General features: G+C 48.1%; 1 protein-coding gene across 1 annotated transcript in view; it reads left to right on the plus strand.

The window, feature by feature from the left end:
• The first annotated feature begins 12311 nt into the window (after positions 1-12311).
• The window catches only part of PTH1R (parathyroid hormone 1 receptor), a 121526-nt gene continuing 110561 nt past the window's right edge, over positions 12312-23276 (plus strand). The window contains exon 1 of the mRNA XM_010301893.2: positions 12312-12787. Coding sequence (XP_010300195.1) covers positions 12713-12787 — 75 coding nt within the window. The 5' untranslated portion in view covers positions 12312-12712. The remainder of the gene's footprint in view (positions 12788-23276) is intronic.

Below are 23276 nucleotides of genomic sequence, written 5' to 3' on the forward strand. Positions count from 1 at the left end.
TTGCCAATCACATCTATGGTCTATGAGAAGAGAGCATGTCCATCTAAAAATCTATCTTATTTTTAATCTTGGACCAGCCCTGCCACTGATTTTTGAGACAAAGCTCCTGTGGCTGTTGCAAGACTTCCCATGGCAGGTAAAATCAGTTTCCCATTAGTAGCTGGATGTGTGAATAAGGACAGAGCTGGGACTGGGAGTGTGGTGACTTCTTCAGGTCTGGAAATCAGGTGGGAATGAGGTACAACCCAGGCAAGTGAGGATGGTTTTCGAAGGATGACAGGTGGGATATGGGGCGCTCACAAGCAGCATCGTGGAAGCAGTTGGTTTCTATTGTACCAGAGTCAGCTGGTGTTTGCTGTTTCAGTGAGCAAAAGGCTAATGAAAAACTCAAGACCAAGCCCACAAAGGAGAAATTGTGTTCAAGGAGGGATACCAGCCAAAAGACCCCCTTCCTTTTCCTCACCCTGGAGACACCACTGCAAGGAGATCTCATGATCTGGGACACCACAATCCCAAGGAGCTGTACAGGTTTCCCAACTGGAGTATCCTTCCTGAGCCAGATTTGAGAGCCATTCTCTGCAGGCAATGGTGGCGTGGGGAGCCTGGACATGTGTCAGCCCGGTCTGGACAACACTCAGAGCAACCTCCAGCAGCTCCTGGTGAACTGTGCAGATGGGCAATACAAAGGATGGAGTGATTTCTGATCACATCCCACTCCCCAGCTTTGACTCCCACCAAGCCCTATGGCAAGTCCTACCTAAAAGGCAAAGTCCGTCCACCAGTCAAAGGGGAAATGGGACCCTGTTTCACTCTGCCTGGATCCCCAGGACAACAACAGCAGCAGCAAAACAAAACAAAAACACACACACAAAGAGAAGAAGAGCTGCTCATTAAAATTTACACAGATTTTACTCCGTAAATTATGTTTAAAAATCTGTCTTGAGTAGCTGGTGGCATTTCTTCCATGATTTAGTTTCTTATTTCCATTTAAAATAGTTATATGAAGTGCTAAAAAAATCACAATGAGAGAAGGATATTATCTCCATTTCTGCAAGACCAGCTTGAATTTTACTGTGTTTCTTCTCGTGTGTAAGTGCTGGTATTTTTATTTTACTGCTGTACCCCATGATGCTTTCTTTCACAGTTTATGTCACAGGAGAGTAAGAAAATAGCCCATAATCATGTCCTGCTTGAAATAATTGGATACTTCATTGAGTCTGCAGTGATTGACACTGAAAATATATGGGCTTTTTTTTTTCTTTTCAATTTTGCCTGATGCAGGCTGGAAGCTTCAATCAAAGATTACTTTTTTAAAGCCATCCACCTTGATAAAGGAGACTTTGTAAGGACTGAAAGACCAGCCAAGCCTTTTCTCTGTTCATGAAAGAAAGGTATAAGGAAGTTCAAGAGCTGGAAACAAAAGTCACGTGAGTTGAACACCAAAACGCAGCTAAACCTTTTTTAGCAGCAAGCCAACCATGAGAAGCATCAGATTTTCAGATACTCAAGCCTCCAAATCGGGAGGTAAAACCTTATTTTCAATTAGAGGCTTTTCTCAGACCTCAAGAGAGGAATCAGTGCTGTGGTAATCAGGGGCAATGCTTCAGGCTTTGATGGCAGAGGCAAGCATCATAAACAGGCTCCATGACTCTCAGGACACCTGGCAAGACCATGTCCAGGCATTATGGGAGCAGACATAATGCTGAGATAACCTGTCCCGGAGAGCAGGAGCCAGATTCAGACTGGTCCTGCCAAAACAAAGGGAGAGGGAAGAAAGGACTGACTCCTGAGAACACATCTTTTAATACTGCCAGGCTATCCTACCCCTCCAAGCCCTGACTTTCCAGCCAAGCAGACAGAGGGGTGTCACGCATGGGCTGGGGCAGACCCAGAGGGACTGAGTGCACATGGTCCATGGGCTGCTGGACAGGAGGCATGGGGGACCGGGAGCATGTCCCTGGTCACAGTTCTCAAAAAAACGGGATGGACTTGATCGGGAGCTGAGTTTGCCATCTGTGTCACTGGAAAATCACCTTTTGTTCTTTTTTTTTTTTTTTAACCCCAGAACAGCTGATCCCGCTTAGATGAAAAATCAACACACCGGAGTTGGATAACAACTGAACAATGTGCTGTACTGATAACTGCTAGTAGTACTACTAATAGCTACCATAAGAACAGCATGAACATCTACTGATGGTTTCCCTTGTACCTTCCCAGCCCCCAGTATCCTCTAACTCGGAGACCTCCTAGGGCAGAGAAATTTCATTAGAATTTAAAAGTCTTGAATGTTTTTTCCTTCCATTAACTCATCTAATCACCTTTTGAATCCACGCCAACAAGATCCTGTGCAAGGGGTTTCACAGCTCCACACCTGCTTGTGAAGAGCCACCTCTTTTTGTTTGCTTTGAATCTGCCCTGAAATTTTCAGTCCTGAGTTCCCAATCTCTTTATTAAGAGAGATACCAAATCACCATTTCCCAGCGGCCCTCTTCATGATTTTCTCAAATCTATCTCCTACCTATCACCTTCCTCTTCTTCAGTACCCTCTTTTCCAGGTTGAAAATTCCAAGTCTACAGCAAGGTTATGCTGACAAACCAGGATTCAACTCAATAACCTAAAAATTACCAGGGCTTGAAGTCATTGACATTTGTGGTCAGAGTTTTCCTCCACAGAGCTGCAGACCTGTTCAGGACAAAGGCTGACAATCTTCCTAGACTGTTTGGGGAACCAAATGAAAGATTTCATTCAATGCACCGAGCACAGACATCCCGGCAAGCTGCGGCTTTGCGTTGTCTCCAGTGTGCAGCAGCAAGCTGAACGGCTTCACAAAGAGAGCTTGTTCCCCCCCTCCACCCCCCTTCACTGCCAGCTCTGCAGGTTTCAGGCCATCACCTTTGAACACTTATCAGAGCTGAAATGGACTGTGAACTCCAGGGAAAGCTCACCCCGAGGCTGTTCATGAGAGTCCCTCACATGCTCCGAACACACTCAACCAAACAGGCCCATCAGAGATAAATAGAGCTTTATGAGGGCAAGACGCTATATACTGGTTTATGGTCCCAGGGAACAGGTTACAAGCTCAGCAACTGTTAAAAAAAAAAAAAATAATATATCCCTCATCATTCCCCTATCTGAGTCAGCAAGGATCTCTCTTACAGTTAGTGATAAGGTGATTCCAGCTTCTTTCATCCCTCTTGCACACGCTCTTTGCACGCTGGCTCTGAGCGCGTTACAGCCACTGCTGCAGTCTCATATCTGCGATAAAAAAAACTAAGTATTACTTACAAAGAACTCCTTGTCCAGTAGCAATTGAACACAATCAAAGTTTAGAGGGTCCCTGCAGCTGTAGCATGCTGTGGTTTTGATGCTGTTGGAGTGGGAGAAGCTGTCCTATCCTGCAACGCGCAGGCAGCTTTCAGGCTCTCTCATCCACAAGCTCTCAAAGAAGTTTGAGAAGCGAGTCAGACACCCCGTTATAGCCAGACATCTCCAGCTGTTGTAACTCCACGACATCCATCAAAGCTGCCTCGAGCCATGCCAGCAAAGGATCTGGCCCACTTATGACTCCGTGGTGCAGCTGGCAGCTGTGAAAGGGCTCATTTGGAAGGCAGCGTGGCTGGGATCAACATCACTTAAGCGATAATCTGCTAATCAGAGCTTCTTCTGTTGAAGTAATGCTCCCATCTCGTCGTTCCATGCTGGCAGTTTTCTTCTGCAAAGCTTGCCAAATTGTTTCAGCCCCTGGCAGTTTCAGAAGGGTTTTTCTTGCTCGCCTCCGAACTGGAGTTTGCTCTTGGTTCTGACTGTGGGTTGGATGGCAACATGAAAAAAAGGACAATTTGATTCAAGCCCAGACGCATCCAGTCTGTCACACACGTGGCAGGGGAAGGTGAGAGGGAAAAGTAATTTTTAGAAAGGGTAAAAAAAGACTTTGTGCATATGGAGAAGAGTATGCAGGCTCAAGACACTTGCTTCTCCCTTAGGGTGGGAATGAGATTGTTCAGTGTTGTGCAGAAATCACTGAAATCGCTAAACTGTGACGAGCAGCAGGCAGGGTAACTATATGTGAAATCTGGTGTAAAACTTCTCAAGTCATGTTGCTATTTTGAAAGATGGAGCTAGTAAATCACAAAAGACCCTCCCTAGGAAGGAAGAAAAAGAGAACAAGCCAGAAGTATCATCAGGTGCTGCTCTGCAAGGATGATAAAGCTGTGGTGAGTGACGTGAAAGGCAAACCAGTCACTGGCATGGGAGAAACCTCACCAGGCAAAGAGTTGAGTTGCAATGCTCACCCTGTTCCTTCTTGTGGTCACCTGCTCACCAGTTTCTCCCCACAGCAGAAGTGTGAAGGAGTAGAACAGACAGTGCTGAGTGCTGATGACTTCTGCCCAGTGCAAAGACTGAGGGATTGACACAAGACGGTGCAACTTAGAGCTGCATTTCCCAGTCCTACCCCTGCTCCGGAGCCCAGACCCTGATCTCCATCCTGACCGTGCCCACCCAGGCTCATAGCACCAGCTCGGCAGGGAGAGCAACAGTAGGAGAGCAAGAGAAGAGCCCAGGGTGCTTTGCAGAGCCTATCTGTCCCACATGCTCATCAGGAGTTCAACAAAGGCTGGCATTTTCAGGGCTGGCCAGAAGAAGAGAGGCTGGGAGACAGTCATCCACATCCCCTTGTCATCCCAAGAATGCAACTAAATGGAGGCCAAGCCCATCGCTTAGGAAGATGGTCCATGACCCGCTTCCATGCCTTCAGTCCTGTTTCACGGAAGTGCTCGCAAAAGCTCAAAAAGGACAGAATCAAACCTGTTTCATAATGGAAAATTGAAGAATACAGCTTTGTTTCAGCTGAAAGTCACTGCTTGAAGTTACTGGCTACTGTCTCTACTGCTGGTTTCTTTGCTAGCCCAGCTGTTATTCACCTGGCCTGCTTGAGATAGAAAATGCCTCTGGATCTGACTGTTGTCAAGGGAGATCACTTCTTCACCTCCAACACTCCTTTGTCTGCCTTAAACCAAGCCCTCAACCCCACATGCTTCATCTCCGTCTTCTCCCAAACCAGAGTTTCAGCCCTGTGATCCTCCTGCTGCTACATTCTCCGCATCTTCTCATGCAAGGCACCCAATCCCATGGCGATGACTCACTCCCAGCTACCCAGACCAGGACCCCATGGCATGACCCCGAAATCTCCTCTTTCATCACTCCAACTGCTGGTGGCTGTATGCACCCCCTCCCAAGCCTGCCCAGTTTCCGTATGCAGAGATAGAGGTACCATGTTGACTGGAGATCATGGAATCATAGAATCATTAAGGTTGGAAAAGACCTCTAAGATCATCAAGTCCAACTGTCAACCAAACACCACCATGCCTACTAAACCATGTCCCAAACTGCCATGTCTACACGTTTTTTGAACACCTCCAGGGATGGTGACTCTACCACCTCTCTGGGCAGCCTGTTCCAATGTCTGACCACCCTTTCAGTGAAGAATTTTTTCCTAATATCCAACCTAAACCTCCCCTGATGCAACTTGAGGCCATTTCCTCTTGTCCTACTGCTAGTTACTTGGGAGAAGAGACCAACACTCACCTCACTACAACCTCCTTTCAGGAGAATAAGGTCTCCCCTCAGCCTCCTCTTCTCCAGACTAAAGATATTCAAGATCTCAGGCATACATTTCCAATTGGAAGGAGTTACCACTGAGAATGAAAGTGATAGGTGGAAGTCATCATAGATGCGTCATCCCATGAACTGCAGGTCCATCAAACTTTTGTCCTATCTCATTGTCCTCCTGACTACAGCACACAAACCTTTTAGGATGTTTGTAGTCCCTGGATAATAGCTCAGAAATGGACACAGGCCTGAAAGAAGACACACATCATGGCTGTGACACCTTGTAAACCATTACCACAAAGTGTTAGAAGAGGTGTACAGTCTCTTTACTCCACCCCTGACTACAGATCACAGCGGTCCTACGTACTCCTACCTAGAGAGATAAAAAGCCTTTGCAGAGAAAAGTAAGCTACTTTTAAAAATTATTTTTAGATTTCTCATATATATACATATATATATACACACACACCTCTTTTTGACCAAGATTAATATTTTTGCTTAGGTCGATTTCCTATCACTTGGAGGCAGGGAAGCAGGGTTTAGAAGGAATAGAAACAAAACAGAAAAGAAACCTGCTGAAAATCAAAATATTGTTCTAGGAAATGTTTTAACAGTTTAGACTCTCACTTCCAGGTCTTCATGAGGATTCATTGGTTGTTCACTCAGGCTGTATGTGAAAAACAAGTGTATTTTCCTTGTCCTGTCACTTACTTGTAGGGCAGTTCTGTTCCTTGAGCGCTAAATGCTGATGAGGAAAGTAAGTGCAAGGACCAGCAAGCAAACATCAGCTTAGAAAAAGAGGGAGCTGTTTTTCCTACATTTTGGGTGATTAACCAATGGTTGATGCTGTGTTTCAGGGAAAGGACAGTGAGAACATAATCTGCCATCCCTGGAAGCCTTGACACCAAGATGGGTTGGCTTTCTGGAGATCTCCCAAGGAAACCCTACGTTGAAGGCTGAGTAGTGGTGACTGAAGGGTTGTGAGTGGAGCAGTAGGAAAGAGCAGGACAGAGACCCACTTAGGTCTAACAGCCTACCCATCCTGATACTCAGATGAATTCCTTTCTGCTTGACAAAAGAAACACAAAATTTGTCTCACTTCATCAGGCTGCACCGTTCGCATTGGTGATAATGATGGGCAGATGCATGCCCAGTCTGTTGCGAGGCCAAATATTGCATCTGCAGCCAACCAAAACTGCTAGATAAAAAAAAAAACAACCAAAAAACAACCTCCTCTTTCAGTTTAGCAAATTGGGTCTGTGGTTGGTCTGCGAGCTGCTGAGCAAGAACATCTCTAATAGAATTTTCAATGCATTGTGGCACCTCTTATGTGTCACTGTTCTTGAGTCCATCTCCACAAACTCATCTCTGACATCTTCCTCTATTCCACCTCTTTTCTCACACCACCCTTCTGACGATGTGAAAGCCACTGTCCCCCTGCAAGGACACTTCAACCGAGCCATGGATTTTTGGGCTAAATGTTCAGCCTTGACCTTTACTTCCCACAAGGCAGATCTTCAGACTATCCAAAGCATAAGGAGCTTTGAAACGGGACAGCCTCATCCAGGTCACAGAGGTGTGTTCAGTGGCAGAGATGTGGAGGTCCTGACCTCCACTGGCAATACCAATACAAGCTGTTTGCTATGGGGACTCTGCACCACAGCTAAACTGAGGCACCAAGAACTAAACTATGAAGGGGCTCATAACTTACCCTCAGGACCCTCATCTCTATTTTCATTTTGCTTTGACAGAGCTTTTCACCTTGGATTTTGTCCATAAGACCCAGAGCAGCTGTTTCCCTTAAGAGCCAAGAACGAAGCCATCACCCATGGCTTTCACAGTCATCTCAGCCAGCAGTGATGACTTCAGCCTTGTGCAAACAGCATCAGGCCTGAAGCATCACGCCTTCTTTTTACTCCTCTTCTCTGCTCACATTAAAAGAAAGCAGTGACATCAAAACTCTATTCTTTGCAATACATATAAAACATGCAGCAAATATGGCTAGAAATCCATGATTGCCATTTGGCCCAATGCACAACTCCCACTTGGCCAAAGGTCCTTCTTGTATGTTTTGGCCTTGACTTGGCATAAAAAACATGAGGAATAGCCAAGTGGAAACAGGGCAGGAAAGGCCACCTCACCCTCCATGACACTCGGTCATTGGACTGACTTCTTACACAACAAGGAATTTTTGCAGCATGGTTGTCAGCACCATTCGTGTCAGACCTTTCCCTCCCCGATCAATGGCTTCGGCTGACGTAAGTTGTGATGTTTCACTGAACCCAAGTGACCCAGGAGAGAAAGGACAGGAGGTTTTTTATCCAGGATGGGATTTCAGCTCCTGAAGAAGGGAAGCGTTCACCCAGCTGGGAAGAAAACAACGCAGCGAGAGGAGAGGTTTATTATTCGGCTGTGTAAAAGTTAGCTACAGTACAGAGCCTATTCACAATAGCAATCATTTCTGGGCAAAACCTTAGCCAGTTTAAATTGATTATGCTTTTTTTTTTTTTTTTTTTAATGCTGTTTTACATGAGTAGAAGGATCTAAACACTTGGAGAGGTTTGTTGTAAAATGTTGGAGAAACTCATTTCAACCTATGCCATCCCCAAGGGTCTCCTTAAAATAGCAACATTACAAAGGCTTCTTTTAGTGCCGCATTCCTTCTTGGTTCATTATATACACGTTCATGGATACAAGCTGAAAGAAAAACAAAACAAAACTTCGATGTCCAAATTACCTTTGCCTTGATAGGAATATAAGCCTGAGACAGATCTGCTAAGGAGAACGGAGTCCTCCAGTGGAAAGTCTTCCAAGCGGGGACCTCACACACTCACATGCATCATCCCAAACAAAAGCAGGCATCTGGACGTGCAGAATAATTTATCTCACCCTCAAAGGTTCATAGAGAGAGAAAGGATCCTCTTGTAACCAGGGCAGAGAGCATACACAGTGTTTGGGGATGATGGGAGGTTACAAAAGCATTTTCCTGGAGCACCTGCTCAAAACCAAACTAGAGCTGTTTCTTGTCTGACCTTGCATAAATCACAGTTTCCAAGGATGGAAGGGCCTAAAACTACAGGGCCTGATTGTCTGCACCCCATGAGTCAAGACAGGGACCCTTTTTATGTGGGGAAAGTACTGGACAGGTTGTTTTGGGGTCATGTGAATGGTGAAGATGCTAACATGTCCACCTCTGGTATTGGGAGTCCCTGGACATAATTCACTGTGACTTTAGAGGACATCTGCATCAACCACCCGCATAGCCCTACTCTTCAGCCCTGTCCTGCATTCCTGCTCTGCCCAGAGGACAGAGAAGAAGGTGATGAGATGAGCAGGGTGACCTCTCCTGTGGACCTGAGTTTATCTGCAGCAATGACAAAAATCTGCATGAGTGATGCTGAGCTGTGAACTGAACTTTAGATTTATTCTTATGGCTGCGTCTGAGACACGGATGGGGCTTGTGGGGCAGCACCTTGTCCGTCCTCACTCGTGCCTTGCGTTGAGTAGTTTGGGAGGAGGGGTAGAGCTACCACTTGGGAAAACCCACCTTTAGACTTGGCTGCAGTGCATTTGATGCTCATCCCTCCAAAGAAAAGCTCTAGCTCTTGCACTTCCCATCCTCTCAGAAGGGAACAGGCAGGGAAAAATGAATCATGCCCTGAACGCTATGGCTGGCCGGGGGCTGACTTTGGATCTAGGGAGTCCTGAAGTGTGAGATTATTTTGCTTGTGGATAAAGGGGATCCAGGAAACCATCCTTCATAGTCTTGGTGGCCATGAGAGCGAGACATGGCCAGAGTCAGATTTCCCCACTGTGCTTCTTGGGAAAGAAGCTTTACACTGGGGCTGGAGGGAGGGAACAATTTCCTTCTTGTGCAGCTTCAGCAGTTCAGTAGTATCTGCCTTTAATAATTAAATGATTTAGGGGAGAAATACCAGCCCAGAGACATCCCCGGTCCAGTCCTGCACCCGCACATGGGGGACCAAAGCCTGGACGTGGCCATCCCCTAAACAGTATCAGATCTTGGTTTGTTTAGACCTCCTCCTCCTCCTCCTGGTAGTGGCAGGAGGTGGGGGCATTTTAATATATGAGGCTTTCCCCTGCTTATCCCCTCTCTCCTAGAAAAAAAACCAGCAAGGGAGCTGCGATGGGGCCCCTGAAACTTTGCAGTGGATATTTTTTCCCCTCCTTCTCAGAAAGACTATAGAGCCCTGAGTACATATTTGCTCAGTCTGCTCCATACTTAAACACACACAGATGCTCGGCTCCCCTGGGGACGGGGGCTCCCCCACTCCCAGTCCCCCCTTAGTCAAGTACAGTGGGCAGAAGCAAGCCAGACCCCATGCAACAAACCCCAGCAGAGGTGGAAATACCTGCCCAGATTCCCCAAGGAATCCCTCCCAAACCACCACACCACACCACCCCCCGCCGCCCCTCCTTCTTGAGCCCCTCTCCCCAATAAATATCTTTTTAATCCCTGCTGCAAGAGCTTGAAAAACACATTTGGAATTAGCCTGCAGATGGGGGGGAATGAGGTGGATATGGTTTCATTGCTTTTAAATCCCCCACCCTCAGCATCCCCCTCCCCATCTCACACCACCACCACCACCACCCCCCCCCATGCACCTCCTAACTGGAGGCATGTGTCGCCTGCGAGCCGGAGGGAAGGGGGTGGGACAGGGGTGGGACACGGGGGTGGGATGGGGTGGGAGGGATGCAGGACTTGACCCCGTGCTTCCCAGCCCGGCGGTCACAGGCTGGATACGACCGACCAATGGGGTCCCGGCCGGGGGGGGTCCTTTTATACCTGCCTCGCTCCCCCCGCAGCCGCGGAGATCGGCCGAGGCTGGCAGGGAGAGGCAGAGGCTTTGCAAGGAGGAGGAGGAGGAGGAAAAGATTGCATCAAGAGCAGAACTTTTTTTTTTTTTTTTTTTTTTTTCCCCTCTCTCTCTCTCTCTTACAGGAAGCCCTACTCTACCTTAGCCTTGGAAAGAGCCCCTTTTCATAAAATTAGCTGAAGGCACCTATTCACAGCCATGGGGCTGTGAAAAAAAAAAAAAAAAAAAAAAAGCAAGCAAGCAACAAACCGACTGTAGAGGTTTGGGTTTTTTTTTTTTTCTCTCTCTCTCTCTTCTTTTTTTTTTTCTTCGCTCCAAAAAATAAAACAGAAATGCACACAGCTCCACTCTGCGAAAACTTGATGTTTTTACCGTCTGCTCTCTGATAGATCTAGAGAGGAGGTTGGCTTTTTTTTTTCCCCTCTCGTTCAGCTCCTTCTAAATATCCGCTGTTTCTGCAAGGAAAGAAAAAAAAAACAAACCAAAAACCCAAACAAAAAAACCCCACCACGACTTGATTTCCAAAGTTCCCCCAATGAGTCAGCCCTAAGCGTAGAGCCGGGTGTCTGCCTGGGTGTTTGCTCGCGTCTTGCATCCTTGTCATGATTTCTAGCCCCCTCCCCTCCTCGGTTCTCCTCCCACGTCGAAAAAATGATAAGGGGATCGTTGCTGGAGCTTGCTTTTGGCTCTTTAATAAAACCCCAACAGCTTGGCTTTGGAGGCAGTGGCGGGGGGGGGGGGGGGGGTGTTTGCTTTTTTTTTTACTTTTTCTTTTTTTTTTTTTTTTTTTTTTTTTGCCTCGTAGTTTTATGAATGAAACCGCCCGGCTGAGCTGGGAGTAACATCCCTACCCTGAAACTCCGAAAAGCTGGTGAAATCCAAGCTGGGAAAAGGGGGGTGGGGGGGTGGTGGAAAGCGGCGGCGCGATGGGCTCCGGGCGGTGGTGGCGGCGGCGGCGGCAGCGGGTCCCCCCCGGGGCGCTCAGCGGGGGCTCAGCCCCGGCGGGGCGGGTGGCAGCGCTCAGCCCCCCCGGGCGGTCCTGGGTAAGCACCGGGAGTCTTCAAGTTCCCCTTCCTCGGTATTCAGGAGGTTCCTCCTGGGCACGGGAGGGAGGACTCTGTGCCCATGCGGGTGCGCGAGTGGAAAAAATTTAAAAAAAAAAAATAAAAAAAAATAAAAAATAATAATAATAATACCCAACCCGAGGATTTCAGAACATTTCGCGGAGTAAGTGAAAAGTGGTTTTGCCGCGGGAAAAAAAAAAAAAAATAAAAATCTAAAATAAACTACTTAAAAGGGGTGGCGGGCGGGGGAGCGATCGTTCAGCCCCACGCTTTCATGCCGTACTCAATCGGTTTTTTGAAACTGCAGATCCTTTGAGACAGAGAGGCAGAGAGAAGCAAAAAATCCCTATTTGTAACTAAAACACACTGCAACCTGGAAGGCTGGCAGAATAAACCTATTGTGAAGCTGAAACGCGCCGGGATATACAAGCAAAAATCCCCCAGAGTACCGCTGTTTGCGAAAAGGTAATTGCTAAGTGAAAATATTTCCAAGTTCTCGCTTTTTTTTAACTTTCGACTTTGCGATTTGTTTGCATGCCGAAAAGAGAAGACCAAAAAAAAAAAAAAAAAAAAAAAGCCTTTTTTTTTTTTCTTCCTTTTTCTTCCAAACCCCTCTGAAACCTAAAAGATAAAATTACTGGATCTAAAAATAAAGCAGTGGTTAAAAGCCTCCCCCACCCTCTCCAATCTCCCACCCCTTCCACCCCTCTCTCGCCTTCTCCCTCCCTCCCTCTCTCTCTCCCTCTTTCTGTGTGTTTGCGTTTGACAAAGAAATTATTTGAACTTCCCACTGCCTCATAAAAAGGAAACAGAAGAGCAGTTTTGACATATGGATGTGATTTTTTCTGCTCTGAGACAGATGCACACGGAAAACAAACAGCACCAGGGGCTGCAGCTCTGAAGGGAGCGAAGTTGCTTCGCTTCACATGGGCTCCTCGGCTGCGTTTAGGGAGCTGCCCAGATCTCCAGCCATGAGAAAACGAAGCAAAGGACCGGGTTTTCTTGTCATGTGCCTTTCTGGCTAAAACTGTGGAAACAAACAAACAATCAAACAAACACAAATACTGGAAAGGGGGGGGGGGGGGGGGGGGGGCGGGAGGGAAGGAGAAGGAGAAATCATCAGCAACCGGAGCGCTGGAAGACCTCTCGTCCTCCTACTTCCCTGAGCGAGCTTGGATGCTGGAAGAAGCCTCTTGGATATGGGATCATATCTGATTTATCACAGTCTGGGTTTGATCCTCTGCTGCTCCGTATTGAGTTCAGTCTACGCTCTGGTGAGTCCCTCAATCTTTTCCCTTCGCATTCTTGAACGATCTGCGCGGCTGTTTCCTTGATGAGTAATTTACTGTATCAAGGATTTAGAAGGCAGAGCACTGGTTTGGTTTGGTGTTGGGGTTTTTTTTGGGTTTTTTTTTTTTTTTCCAGCCTAGTGGCTTATTTTGCTGGCAGATAGTGTGTGCAGTTGGTCTCAAGAGTTGCTGCACCAGATGAAATTAAAATGTCTGTGCTTTCCGAAGAGTTTGAATCACTTTTAAACCCCTCCGGACAGGAACGCGTGCAGTTTGACAGGGATTTGAGGAAACTGGGAGATAATTTAAAAGACACCTATGGGTAAAGGGCAACTTTTCCTTTTCTTTTTCTTTTTCTTTTTTTTTTTTTTAATCCCTCCCCCCCAAGACAACAAATTTAATTTTAATTTAATCTTCTTAATCTGCAAATCTGCTTAATTTCAGTGAAACAGTGCCTGCCTTTTTGGGATTAAATTTGGAGAGGACCTTAGAGTGCAGGGCTTGCAGACAGTTTACACTCAGGAGCATGGAAGTAGTATTAACCCTTTGCTTTCTGGCACTGTTTTCACCTGTTCCTGCACACACCGAGTGAGAATACCTTTACAGAGATAGCAAAAAGGGCTAAAGTCTGTCTAAAGTGCTTTGATGGTGGTAATGGGGAATGGGCTAAGATCTACAGACCCCAAGTGGTCTCCAGTGCCCTTCTGCAGAAGTGAAGGGGAATGTCATATAGAATCAGCCAGCAGATATTAAACCCACTGATGGGCACGCTGCTTTGACACGTGCTTTCCTTGCTTTCTCCATCCCTGGAATCACCACCACTGCTGGCCATTTCTCAGAGCCTTCTGATGCGGGAAGGGGCACGACCACCACCTAAAGTGGTGTCTGCTTCCCCGGGGGGATGGAGATGTGTTTGGAAGGGAAGGGCTCACCTTAAACCTGGCTCCAGCCAGGTCCTCCCTGACCCTCCAGGAACCATCACCCTGAGCCCTGTCCCCTGGGTTTGGTAGGGACTGATTGGGACCTTGTGCAGGGCTCGTGGGGGAGGATATCCCCCACACATCCAGCATTCCGCTGGAGGGAAACATCTCATCGATAAATGCAAAGAAACAGCCCCTCGGAAAACAGTCGTTGTTGCAGTCCATCCCTGTCTTGGTCTAACTCTAAGCACAAATAAACCTTTCAAAACCCAAAGAAAATTGGGGAAGCTGAGGAGACCACTTGACATTTGTTGAGGTTTTAGTGATGGTTGGGGTTTCTACCCTGTTCTGGGATTGGATTTGCATCTCCGTGATCACGGACGACTTTGGGGCCATATCATGACAGGGCTTAGTAGGTCCTGTAGCACCTGCTCCCCCCCCAGCTCCTCAGCTCTGCTGCCGCTGAAGTCAGCACCGAAATTCCTGCTAGCTTCGGTGTTTCTGTTGGTACCAGTGAAAATCAGGTTCTTGAAAGAGCTAGACTGCAGTTCAGCAAAATTCAGGATCCAGAAAAGACATGCAAGGGCTGCAGAGTGCATCTCCAGTCACATTCCCAGTTTGCTCCCTTCTTCCAGTACATCCCGGTACCTGCAAAAAGTGCAGAGGACCAGATAGTGAACCAAGCATCAGCTGTCTTATCTTCCCAGTGGGTATTTTGGGTTTTATATCCCCATCAAAACAGACACTTTCAGATCACAAGTGATTTGCTCGGCGACGGGGGCTCATGGCTGGAGCGGCTGAACGTGCCCTGCGCACCGGCTCAGGGCGAGATGCACTTGGGCGTAAATCAGGAATAGCTCTGCCAGAATCACAGAGGGACAAGCAAGCAGGGAGATTTGCTGCGAAGGGCTAGGCGAGGAATGCACAAGAGTATTTGCTCTGCTGTGTTTCCAAAAGCCTGATCCCCTCCTGTACTGATTTAGGGTCCTGCCGCTAGAAACCCCATTTGGTTTAATTAGGCCCAGGCTGAAGTGCACATCTCAGGCACTTCCCTTGCTTTTCAAACCCACTGTTGACAGCTGAAGGAGTTGCCAGAAAGTTTGAAAAGTCATCCTGACAATTCAGGGGCTGCAGAGATGCTGTGTCTCCTTTCCCGCATCCACTTAGGCAGAATAGGAAGGTCAGCCCCACGTCATCCCACCGTACAGCAACTTGCCTTTTTTTTTTTTTTTTGCTGTTGTTGTTTCTTTCCCAAATGAACTTGATTTTTATATGAGCTTAGAAACACTATATGGTATTGACTGCATGTTTCAGCACAGTGATGTTTTATTTGCTACACTGTAGGAAGGGTCATACGTATATATGTGATGTTTCACTAGCAGGTCTGACTGTGCTTTATGTGCTGCCATCAATAGAAGTCACCAAGTGCCTCTCTCCTGGAAGCAACAAGCAAAAATCAATGAGGGCAGCTGCAGAAGGATGGAGATGCAAGGACTTAATTTAGAGACAGGCTCGGTGGCAGCTTTGGGCTAAGCTTAAAGTGGTACCCGATCTTTCGCTCCCCCAGCAGAGCAAAGCAAAGCTCTGTTACGGGGCTTGAGTCAGGAGGATTCCCACAGACTGAGGCAGCCGACCGCTCGGAGCTTCAGGGCACAATTCATCTGTCTGAGGCTGGAAGACTGGAGTCTTGAGAGCCAGGTTCTTTGCTGGGTTCTTTGCAGCGCGGTCGCTTTGTGTCTGAGAGTTGGCGATGCCGAGGTCAGGCAGAGCACGATGCGTTCTAAATCTGAAGCTGTCACTCCCGTTATTCCTTTTGTCAGCCAGCAAAGATGACGGTAAAGGCACTTTTTGAAGCAATGGTGCTGAAGTAGGGATGGGAAATGGTTTCTTTGATTGCCTGTGTCACTGGTACATCATGGGGCAGGATGCCGGCAGCTGAATCACTTCTCCGCAGCACGCGGGCTGCGTGTCCCTGCATTAACTGTAAAGCGGGGTGGGAAATTCAGCAGAAGGGAAAATGCTGTGGAAGTCAGTCCTCTCAGAGTTAAAAGTGTCTGTGCAGAAATCAAGCTCCCCCCTCCCGCCATGAGCCTGCGGCCACGCAAAATCTATAGCGAGATCAGCATCCGGGCCCTGGGCTTTTGAGGGGCAGCTGAGCGGGACGGACGGCTGTCTTTGATGTGGGGTGAAGCACTGGGTGAAGCTCTGCTCTCCTCCAACTCCCCCGGCAATCCAGACAAGTCCTCCCCCAGCATTTCCCTGGGAATATCAGGATTAACACCTGCCTAAACAGCGAGGGGAATTTCTCTTGTCGATTGAGCCCTCTGTGCCTGAAATCTGGCAGGGTGAGGGGGGAAATTTGGGTTAATTCTGCTATTTGGTCCAAGGGCCAGGGAAGAAAGACTGGCCTGAGCCAGACAGCCCTGCAAACATGGGCTTGAAAAGAAGATGTGTGCAAAAAGGAGCTTTAAAAGTAGGGTCTGACATCAGCGGAGCACGGGAGATGTTAAGATGAAGGCACTGTGATTTTATCTGAAAGGTGCTGCCAGAGCTCCTGGCAGAAGAACCTCCCCATGTCCCATCTCCCAGCAGAAAGGTTTGCCCTGCTGAGCCCTTCAGCTTTCACTCCCTTCTCTTGCCTGTCTCAGCCCAGCAGCCCCCAACCCAGTTGTCACTGGAGGAGATATTCTGCATAATAATAATAATAACAACAATAATAATAATAGTGAGCCACGAGTCTTCTGCAAGACTTTGGATGAGAATAGCTCCGTTTTGGGAAATGGGTATCAGCCCGAAGCTGCTGCAGTTGGCTGAGCTCAGCATGACGCAGGGAAGCAGGTCCATGCGGGGTATGAAATGGGTAGCAAAAGGGACCTCGGCTTCACGGTGCCTTGCAGAAGGTGCTGCGCGTTAGGGGGATGCATTTCGGCAGCAGAACGGTCTCGACCCCTTTCTGTTTGCTGCGATCTGTGGTTCCCCAGCCCTGGCCCCACGCAGGCTGCTTGGGCAACGCTGAAGCTTCCCTCTGGTTGTGCAGAAAAGCTGTAGCACTCCCTGCAGAGAGGTCCCAGCCCCTGTTCCCCAGGGAGCTGCATCCACAGCAGCATTGGTGTTAATCTCTGGTAGGAAGGTCCGGTATAAATCAGAAAGTTCACACCAGAGCGATACTTGGGTCACTAGCCAAGACCCGGTGCTCGGGCAGCAAAGCAGCTGGATTAAGGAGATGCTGGTCGGTGTTTTGCTCTTTGATCTGTTTCTTGTTATTCTTCTGATCAGACCCACGTCTTCATAAATCGGGAAAGGGGAAGGGTTTGAAGTTGATTAATTTATAGCTGCAAGGGAAAGACAATAATATTCTCCCTCAGAATACAGCCCGTAATAAAAAGAATAATAATACTAAAATAATCCTATATAGAGATCCTGCAAATCCCAACTAGCTGTCTAACTTCATTAAATAAAGACAGGCTCCAAGAGCAGGGAAATAATGTCTGAAATGTTCTTTTCTCTGCACATGCTTGGGAGCGTGCCCATCCCTGCCCTGTGTATTTACGAAAGATACGACTTTTGTTATTGTACTTCGGGATTAGCAGATACCCCCGGACTATAAAATACTCAACCGCAAAATATAAAGCAAACAAGCTTCCGTGTCAGGGTAATGCATGGGCTGTGATTTCATCCCATGCAAGCCAAAAAAATTCAGCTGCCCGGTGGCAAGTCTGACCCGAGCAGGCTGGGTTTGGGGTGAGCTCCTTGCGTCGGGAAGAGGAAAAGCAAGAGGGCAACTGTGCACACAGGGGGGTCAAGGCTGGAGGAAATGAAATCCAAGGTGTGCCTTTCAGGACCAGGCAGTTGTTGTTTGGTTTCTGGCCTCCTAGAAATAGCCCCGGAGCAGTGCTTTGAGATCAGTGGGATTATTCCGGCTAGGATGGCATGTCTGCAGTCCCTGCGAAGGGTACCCCCAACCCAGACAGCTCAAGCAGAGACAGCTGCTGCCCCTGCCACCGCCGTCCTGCCCTCCCACGTCCCTTTGAAAAACGATGCTGAGAGTCTGAGAGTCATCCCACAGCTGTGTGTCTCGTATCGTCTCTTTTCCTGGGCCGGGTGTACTGATAAGGGCCTCTCCTAGGGTGTAGAGATGCTGGCTGGAGGATTTCCCTCTGCCTGGGAAATGCACCGCTCAGTCCCTCGAGCAAATTCAGTTAAAATTCAGTCCCTGCTTTGCAAAGTTATCTGGGGCACAGACACTGCACTGAAACCCCTAAATGGCAGCTATTACCGGGCAGCCCCTGACCACGCAGGATGGGGTGAGGTGGTAAAGCATCTCTCCCGACACCGAGATACAGAGCTGGGGACATCCTGCTCCCTGGAGTCGGTGGCAGGGCTATGGCTCCAGCTAAACCCTGCAGTCATTGGATTTTTCTTTGTGCCTAAAGACCAGGAGGAGGGAATAGCAGAGCCGGACTATAGCTGCCTCCGACTTAAACCCCTCCTGAGAACTGGCCCTTGCTGCTGCCGAATGGCTCCATCCTCATCCCGCAGCGCTGGGAGAGGGCGACGACGTCCGGCGTGTGTTTAGGTACTGACTAGGCTGTGCAGCTCTCCGACCCCACGGCTGTTGCTGGGCTCGCGTCAGCCCTTTGAGCTCTGATCCCTCCGAACCCCCTCGCCCCCTGACGCTGTCCGGATCAAAGGGAGAAGCCAGCAGGGATCCCCCCCCAACCTTTTGGATGGGCTGTTTCTCTGCACTTATCGCGACGTGGCGATAAACAAATTACTCTTGGGGCTGAAACTCAGCCAGCAGAATACCTGCTGGGTCAGACTGAGCTTTGCTGTCTTGTGTCATGGGAAGGAAACACCCAAACTCGAGCTTGATGTGCCTGGCTTGGCATTAATCCCTTTATTCCCACTGAGGCCAGGCTGACCCTTGCCAGTGATTAGAGGGGCTCTGTGGTTTAGGGTTTTCCTTTCCCTTCGGAGACTTAGCCTGGATTCACTTCCAGAAACCTGATTTTCAAGAAGGGAAAAATTTGGACTGATGGCTCCCTCTTATCAGGTCACACTTTGATCCTCCCGTAACACAAATTCCTCTGACAGCAACTCAGGTTCGGTAGTTGAAATCCTCTGCAAGGCTGGCCTGTCTTTCTGGCCACATGTTTTTCCCTTTCCCTAGCAAAGCAGAAAGCGGATTTCTCTGCCCCTCTTCCCTGTCACCCCTCCAGCATCCCTGTTTCAAGGCGTTTCAGCAGCACAGGGATTGTGTTCCTGTCTCCTTCCTTCCCTCCTGACCACGTGCACCTCTCCGTGAGCTGATTCAGTTCACTGAGCTGGCACCAAACTAACGCGAAATGGAAAAAAAAAGAAAATAAATGTAGAAGAAGGTTTGTTGCTGGGTCAGTGAATGGCATCTGCGCAGCAAAGGCTTGGCTGAGTCCCCAGGACACGTGAGGGAGAGATTGGGTCTCAGAGGTGGGGACAAGAAGGGATGAGCAGCCAGCAATGTGTGTAGGCTCGCCCCGACACCATGGTTGTACAGTCATGTTACTTTGGCATAAAACCACCCAAATCCTCCATCTGACAGACCCCACACCCCATCCCTGGTTGTACCTCCCGCTCCTTGGCAATGAATACACGTACAGCAATGTGAGCCACAGGGCCAGCAGCCGAGGTCAGCATAGGCTGTATGCTACCTCTGAACCTCCCCTCCATCAGTCACACCATCTAATCACTAGCATACTTCTTGGCAGAGTTTTCGTCTGAGCAGATGAGTCCTGCACATCGTGCCAAGTGGTGGTGCAGGCTTACGCAGGTCAGGGGTATTGGATGTGACCACACGCATTTTTTTAGGGAAAAAATTAATTTAGGCACGCAGATGTGCTGTGCCGCATGACTTTAGGGGCAGAGGACAGGACCCAGTCCTTGTATTTATCGATATAGACATAAACAGGGACTTCCAAGACTCAGAAGTGGCCTGGACAACCTGAAACACAGCAGAGGTGGTACCTACTTACCTGCTTTCTGGTCTGTTACTTGCAGAGACAGGGGAATGGTTCAAGCCAAACCATTCCCCCTATGTCCAGGTCGAGGAAGGTGTTGAGCAGGACAAGGCAGCACAGCCATCCTGCCCTAGCCCACCTCTCTGACCCTGTCAAAGTGCAGAACAAATGAACCTTCACAGCCCAAAGGTGTTTGGTCTCTTTGAGTCTTTCCACCGTTAACGATCTTGAGTATCAGCCGTCTGTCAGATAAGGGCAGCTCATCCAAAGGAGACTTGGCCTCTCAAAAGAGACCTCCTCCTAGATCAGTGTCTGGGGCAAGGGCTGGAGACAGGAGCTGCTGTCTCAGCACACAAGGCAGGCTGGTTATCTCGTTTTTCACATGGCTGCCCTGTTGCTAATCAGGGCTCCTCGATGTTATCTTTACTTAAGTCTCCCTTCCCCTCTCTCCAAACATTTCAGTGTCTTTATCTGCTTGGTCTTGCCACACTTAGAGTAAGAAGTGGCCTCAATTGCATCTGTAAAAGCAGGTTTGAAAGTCACAGGGTGTCCTTAGAAAACCTTCTCTTCCCTTTACTGAACTCTGGCTTGGGACCTAAATGGTTTGGGGTTTTGTTGGGTTTTTTTCTGTATGTTTTAACAGAAAAGTGAGTGGTATGCAAAACCTAGCTCATGCTTGCCACAGGTTAAGGGATGAGGCACTTTGTCAGGAGCAACGGATGGTAGGGATCTACCACCTCTTGGGCACGTAGCAGAGGACAAATGCTAAATTAACTGAGACCCAGTGGCACTTTGGGGGACTCTGACACTGTTTAGGACCATTAGCAAGTTATTTAATCATCATCTGAATGCCTTGATTTATTCACTCGAGAGAGTGCAGCATCCCAGAGGAGCCATGAGACCAATTCATACACTGAGCACAGGAGCACTGCTGGTAGCAGACATGGAATGGAGCATTTCTTAGCTCAGGAGGAACAGGAGGGTTTCAGAAGCTGGAGGCATCCTAGTCCTGCTCTGCCCAAGGGAGGCTGGGACTGCTGGACCCAGGAGCATCCTTTGAACCTGATTTTGTTCACGCTTTCCTGCACCGTGCTGTTCCTCGGCTCCACCTCCCCATCCTGCTGAGAGCCTGTATTCAGACCACTCCCTGTAGGCACATGGAAGCCCACCAAAAGACAAGGCTGGCTCTGGCTCATGCACAGGCTCACTTGCACCCAGACTGTGTTACTGCCGTTTCTTTTACCCGCAAGACCTGAGAATGGTCTCTAACCCACTTTATTCAGTGACACGGTGGGGCCAGGGGCTCCTGAGACTGCTCAGCCATAGGAAACCATGGGCTGACCTGCAGAGTAATCAATTCATTGACAGTGTGAATTAAAACACGTTAGGTAATGCCTGATCTCCTCCCAGAGCAAACAGCCAGGAGCCTCTTTTGTTTTGCAAAGATAGAAATCAAATTCCAAAATTCAGTGAAATCACTGGACTGATTTCCATGAACTTCACGTGCTATTCCCATCTATCTCACTTTTATTGTCTAAACCTCTGCCTCACCTCAACATTACCTTGACTTTCTTCTCGACTCCTATATCCCAAACCACTTCTCCTTTCAGACACTGACCAATCAGAGTTAAAGTAGCTTTGAGACACCAGCTGTGGCGAGTGGTTGCAAGGAAATGACCTGTTTCTCCCGGCCGCACTCGAAGAGTAAGATCAATAAAGCAACATTACGTAGCATATCTATTTCATCGTTAGCGATTTCACTCAGCTCAGTAAAAATACAGAAAAAAAAAATTAAAATAAAAGTAGGAGGGAGCTGATAAGAGGTGGGGCTGCTAAAAGATGACCAACACATACAGCTTTGAAACCTAAGACTGTTGGCTTATCAAGAGCCATCAGTTTATCAAGCCTTTTAACCTCTCACAGTTGATATCCCTGAGATTTTGTCTGAGCTTGTGTTTTCTTCCAGTGCCCTCAAGGTTATGCTCATTGAATTGCTTGCTCTAAAATGGCCACTTCAGTGAGGAGAGGAGACCAGGAGTTGAGATTTAGCTGTCCCGTTGACTTTCCATGTGCTTTCAGGCATTTCTTGCTCTCTATGTGCAGCAAAGGCAACGAGGACTTGAGGGGAGCGAAGGTGGACACTGTGCATTTGGAAACATGATTTATTTTTATTGTTCTTCCCAGAAAAGGATAAAAGAGAGAGAAATGGCTCTATAGGCACTGAGGTGGAAACGTTTTCCCAGTCTAAATAGCCATGGTTACTAAAACACACGCCAGTATGTGGTCAGAGGCTCTGATGCCCTGTGTCTAACACAGACGTGGATTATTTTCACTTGTGTTAAATTACCAGGACTGTTTACCCAGGCTAGCCACTGGATGGGGACAAAGCAGGATAGGGCTGGTTTCCCTTGCTTGGCTTTACATGTCAGCAACGGGTGCTCGTGCATCTCGGAGCTGCCCCACATCCTCAAGGGACCCGCTCAGCTGCAGAGCATCCCACCACAGATCATCACCCCACAGAACCTGGGTGGGCCTCGATGTCTTATTTCCTCAGCTGACAAAGACACAGGGTTTGGTACAAAACTGCTAATGTACGTGTGTGTATACAAGTGCGCGTGCGGCTGTACGGCTCTGACTCATGCCATAGCATTGTTAAACAGTCTCGGAGCATCCCACCATATGATCCCACTGCAGAGTACCAGTTTAATCTCCAATTCATTTCCCACCATGACTGGTGTTTCTCCGTCAGCCTTTCACCACCACAATGAAGTATGTTTGTTTTTTTGTTTTTTTTTTTGTTTCATTCCTGGGATCAGATTTTCTCTGTGATTTGCCTTAACCTCATCATAGAAACCACAAAGCTCAAGGGGCCAGAGCCTTCTGCTGGCGTAAATCAGTGGTGTTCCTGTGGAGCGCAGAGGGCCAAGAGAATCTCATCTGATGCCAATCAGTGTCACTGCAGGGAAATAAGGAGAGAGCAGGAGGGTAAATTAGAGAAGCCCAACTGGCACATGCTGGTCCCGGTCTCCTGGCCCTGGGTTGCATCTGGATGGGAAGGGAGAGAATTCTGCAAATTGAGAGATCTGGGTCGGATGACAAGCCCCCAGTTTCCAGATGCTTCTCCAAACCATGTTCGGCCATGCTTCAGTAGCTTCTTTTGTGGCTGGCTGCCTTGTGCAATGAATGCCTTCTTGAAAGCATTAAAACAAGAGCAATTTGAGGGGGGTGGGTGTCTGAAAGGGGGGAGTGTTGCTCTTGTTTCTGGCTATGGTGGCGGTGGAGAAGGATGATAAGCATGCTGTCAGGCTGGATTTTTCAAACCACAGGACAAGGCTGGATTCAGCTGTGGATTTGAGTCCATTCTTAAAGGATGCCAAATCATGATGTCTGAATCTATGAGATGTGAGCAAATTTTGCATCAGTGTTTAAAGCAGACTATGCAATAGATGATTGCTTTTTCTTCTTCCCTACCCACATTTTTATACTGATTTTGCCCTTGCATCCCTTGGTGTCATTGACAATATCAGCGTGATCAACAAATTGAACTTTAAGTGCCTTTGG

This window comes from Balearica regulorum, chromosome 2, assembly GCF_011004875.1.
Source record: "Balearica regulorum gibbericeps isolate bBalReg1 chromosome 2, bBalReg1.pri, whole genome shotgun sequence".
Classification (NCBI taxonomy): Eukaryota; Metazoa; Chordata; class Aves; order Gruiformes; family Gruidae; genus Balearica; species Balearica regulorum.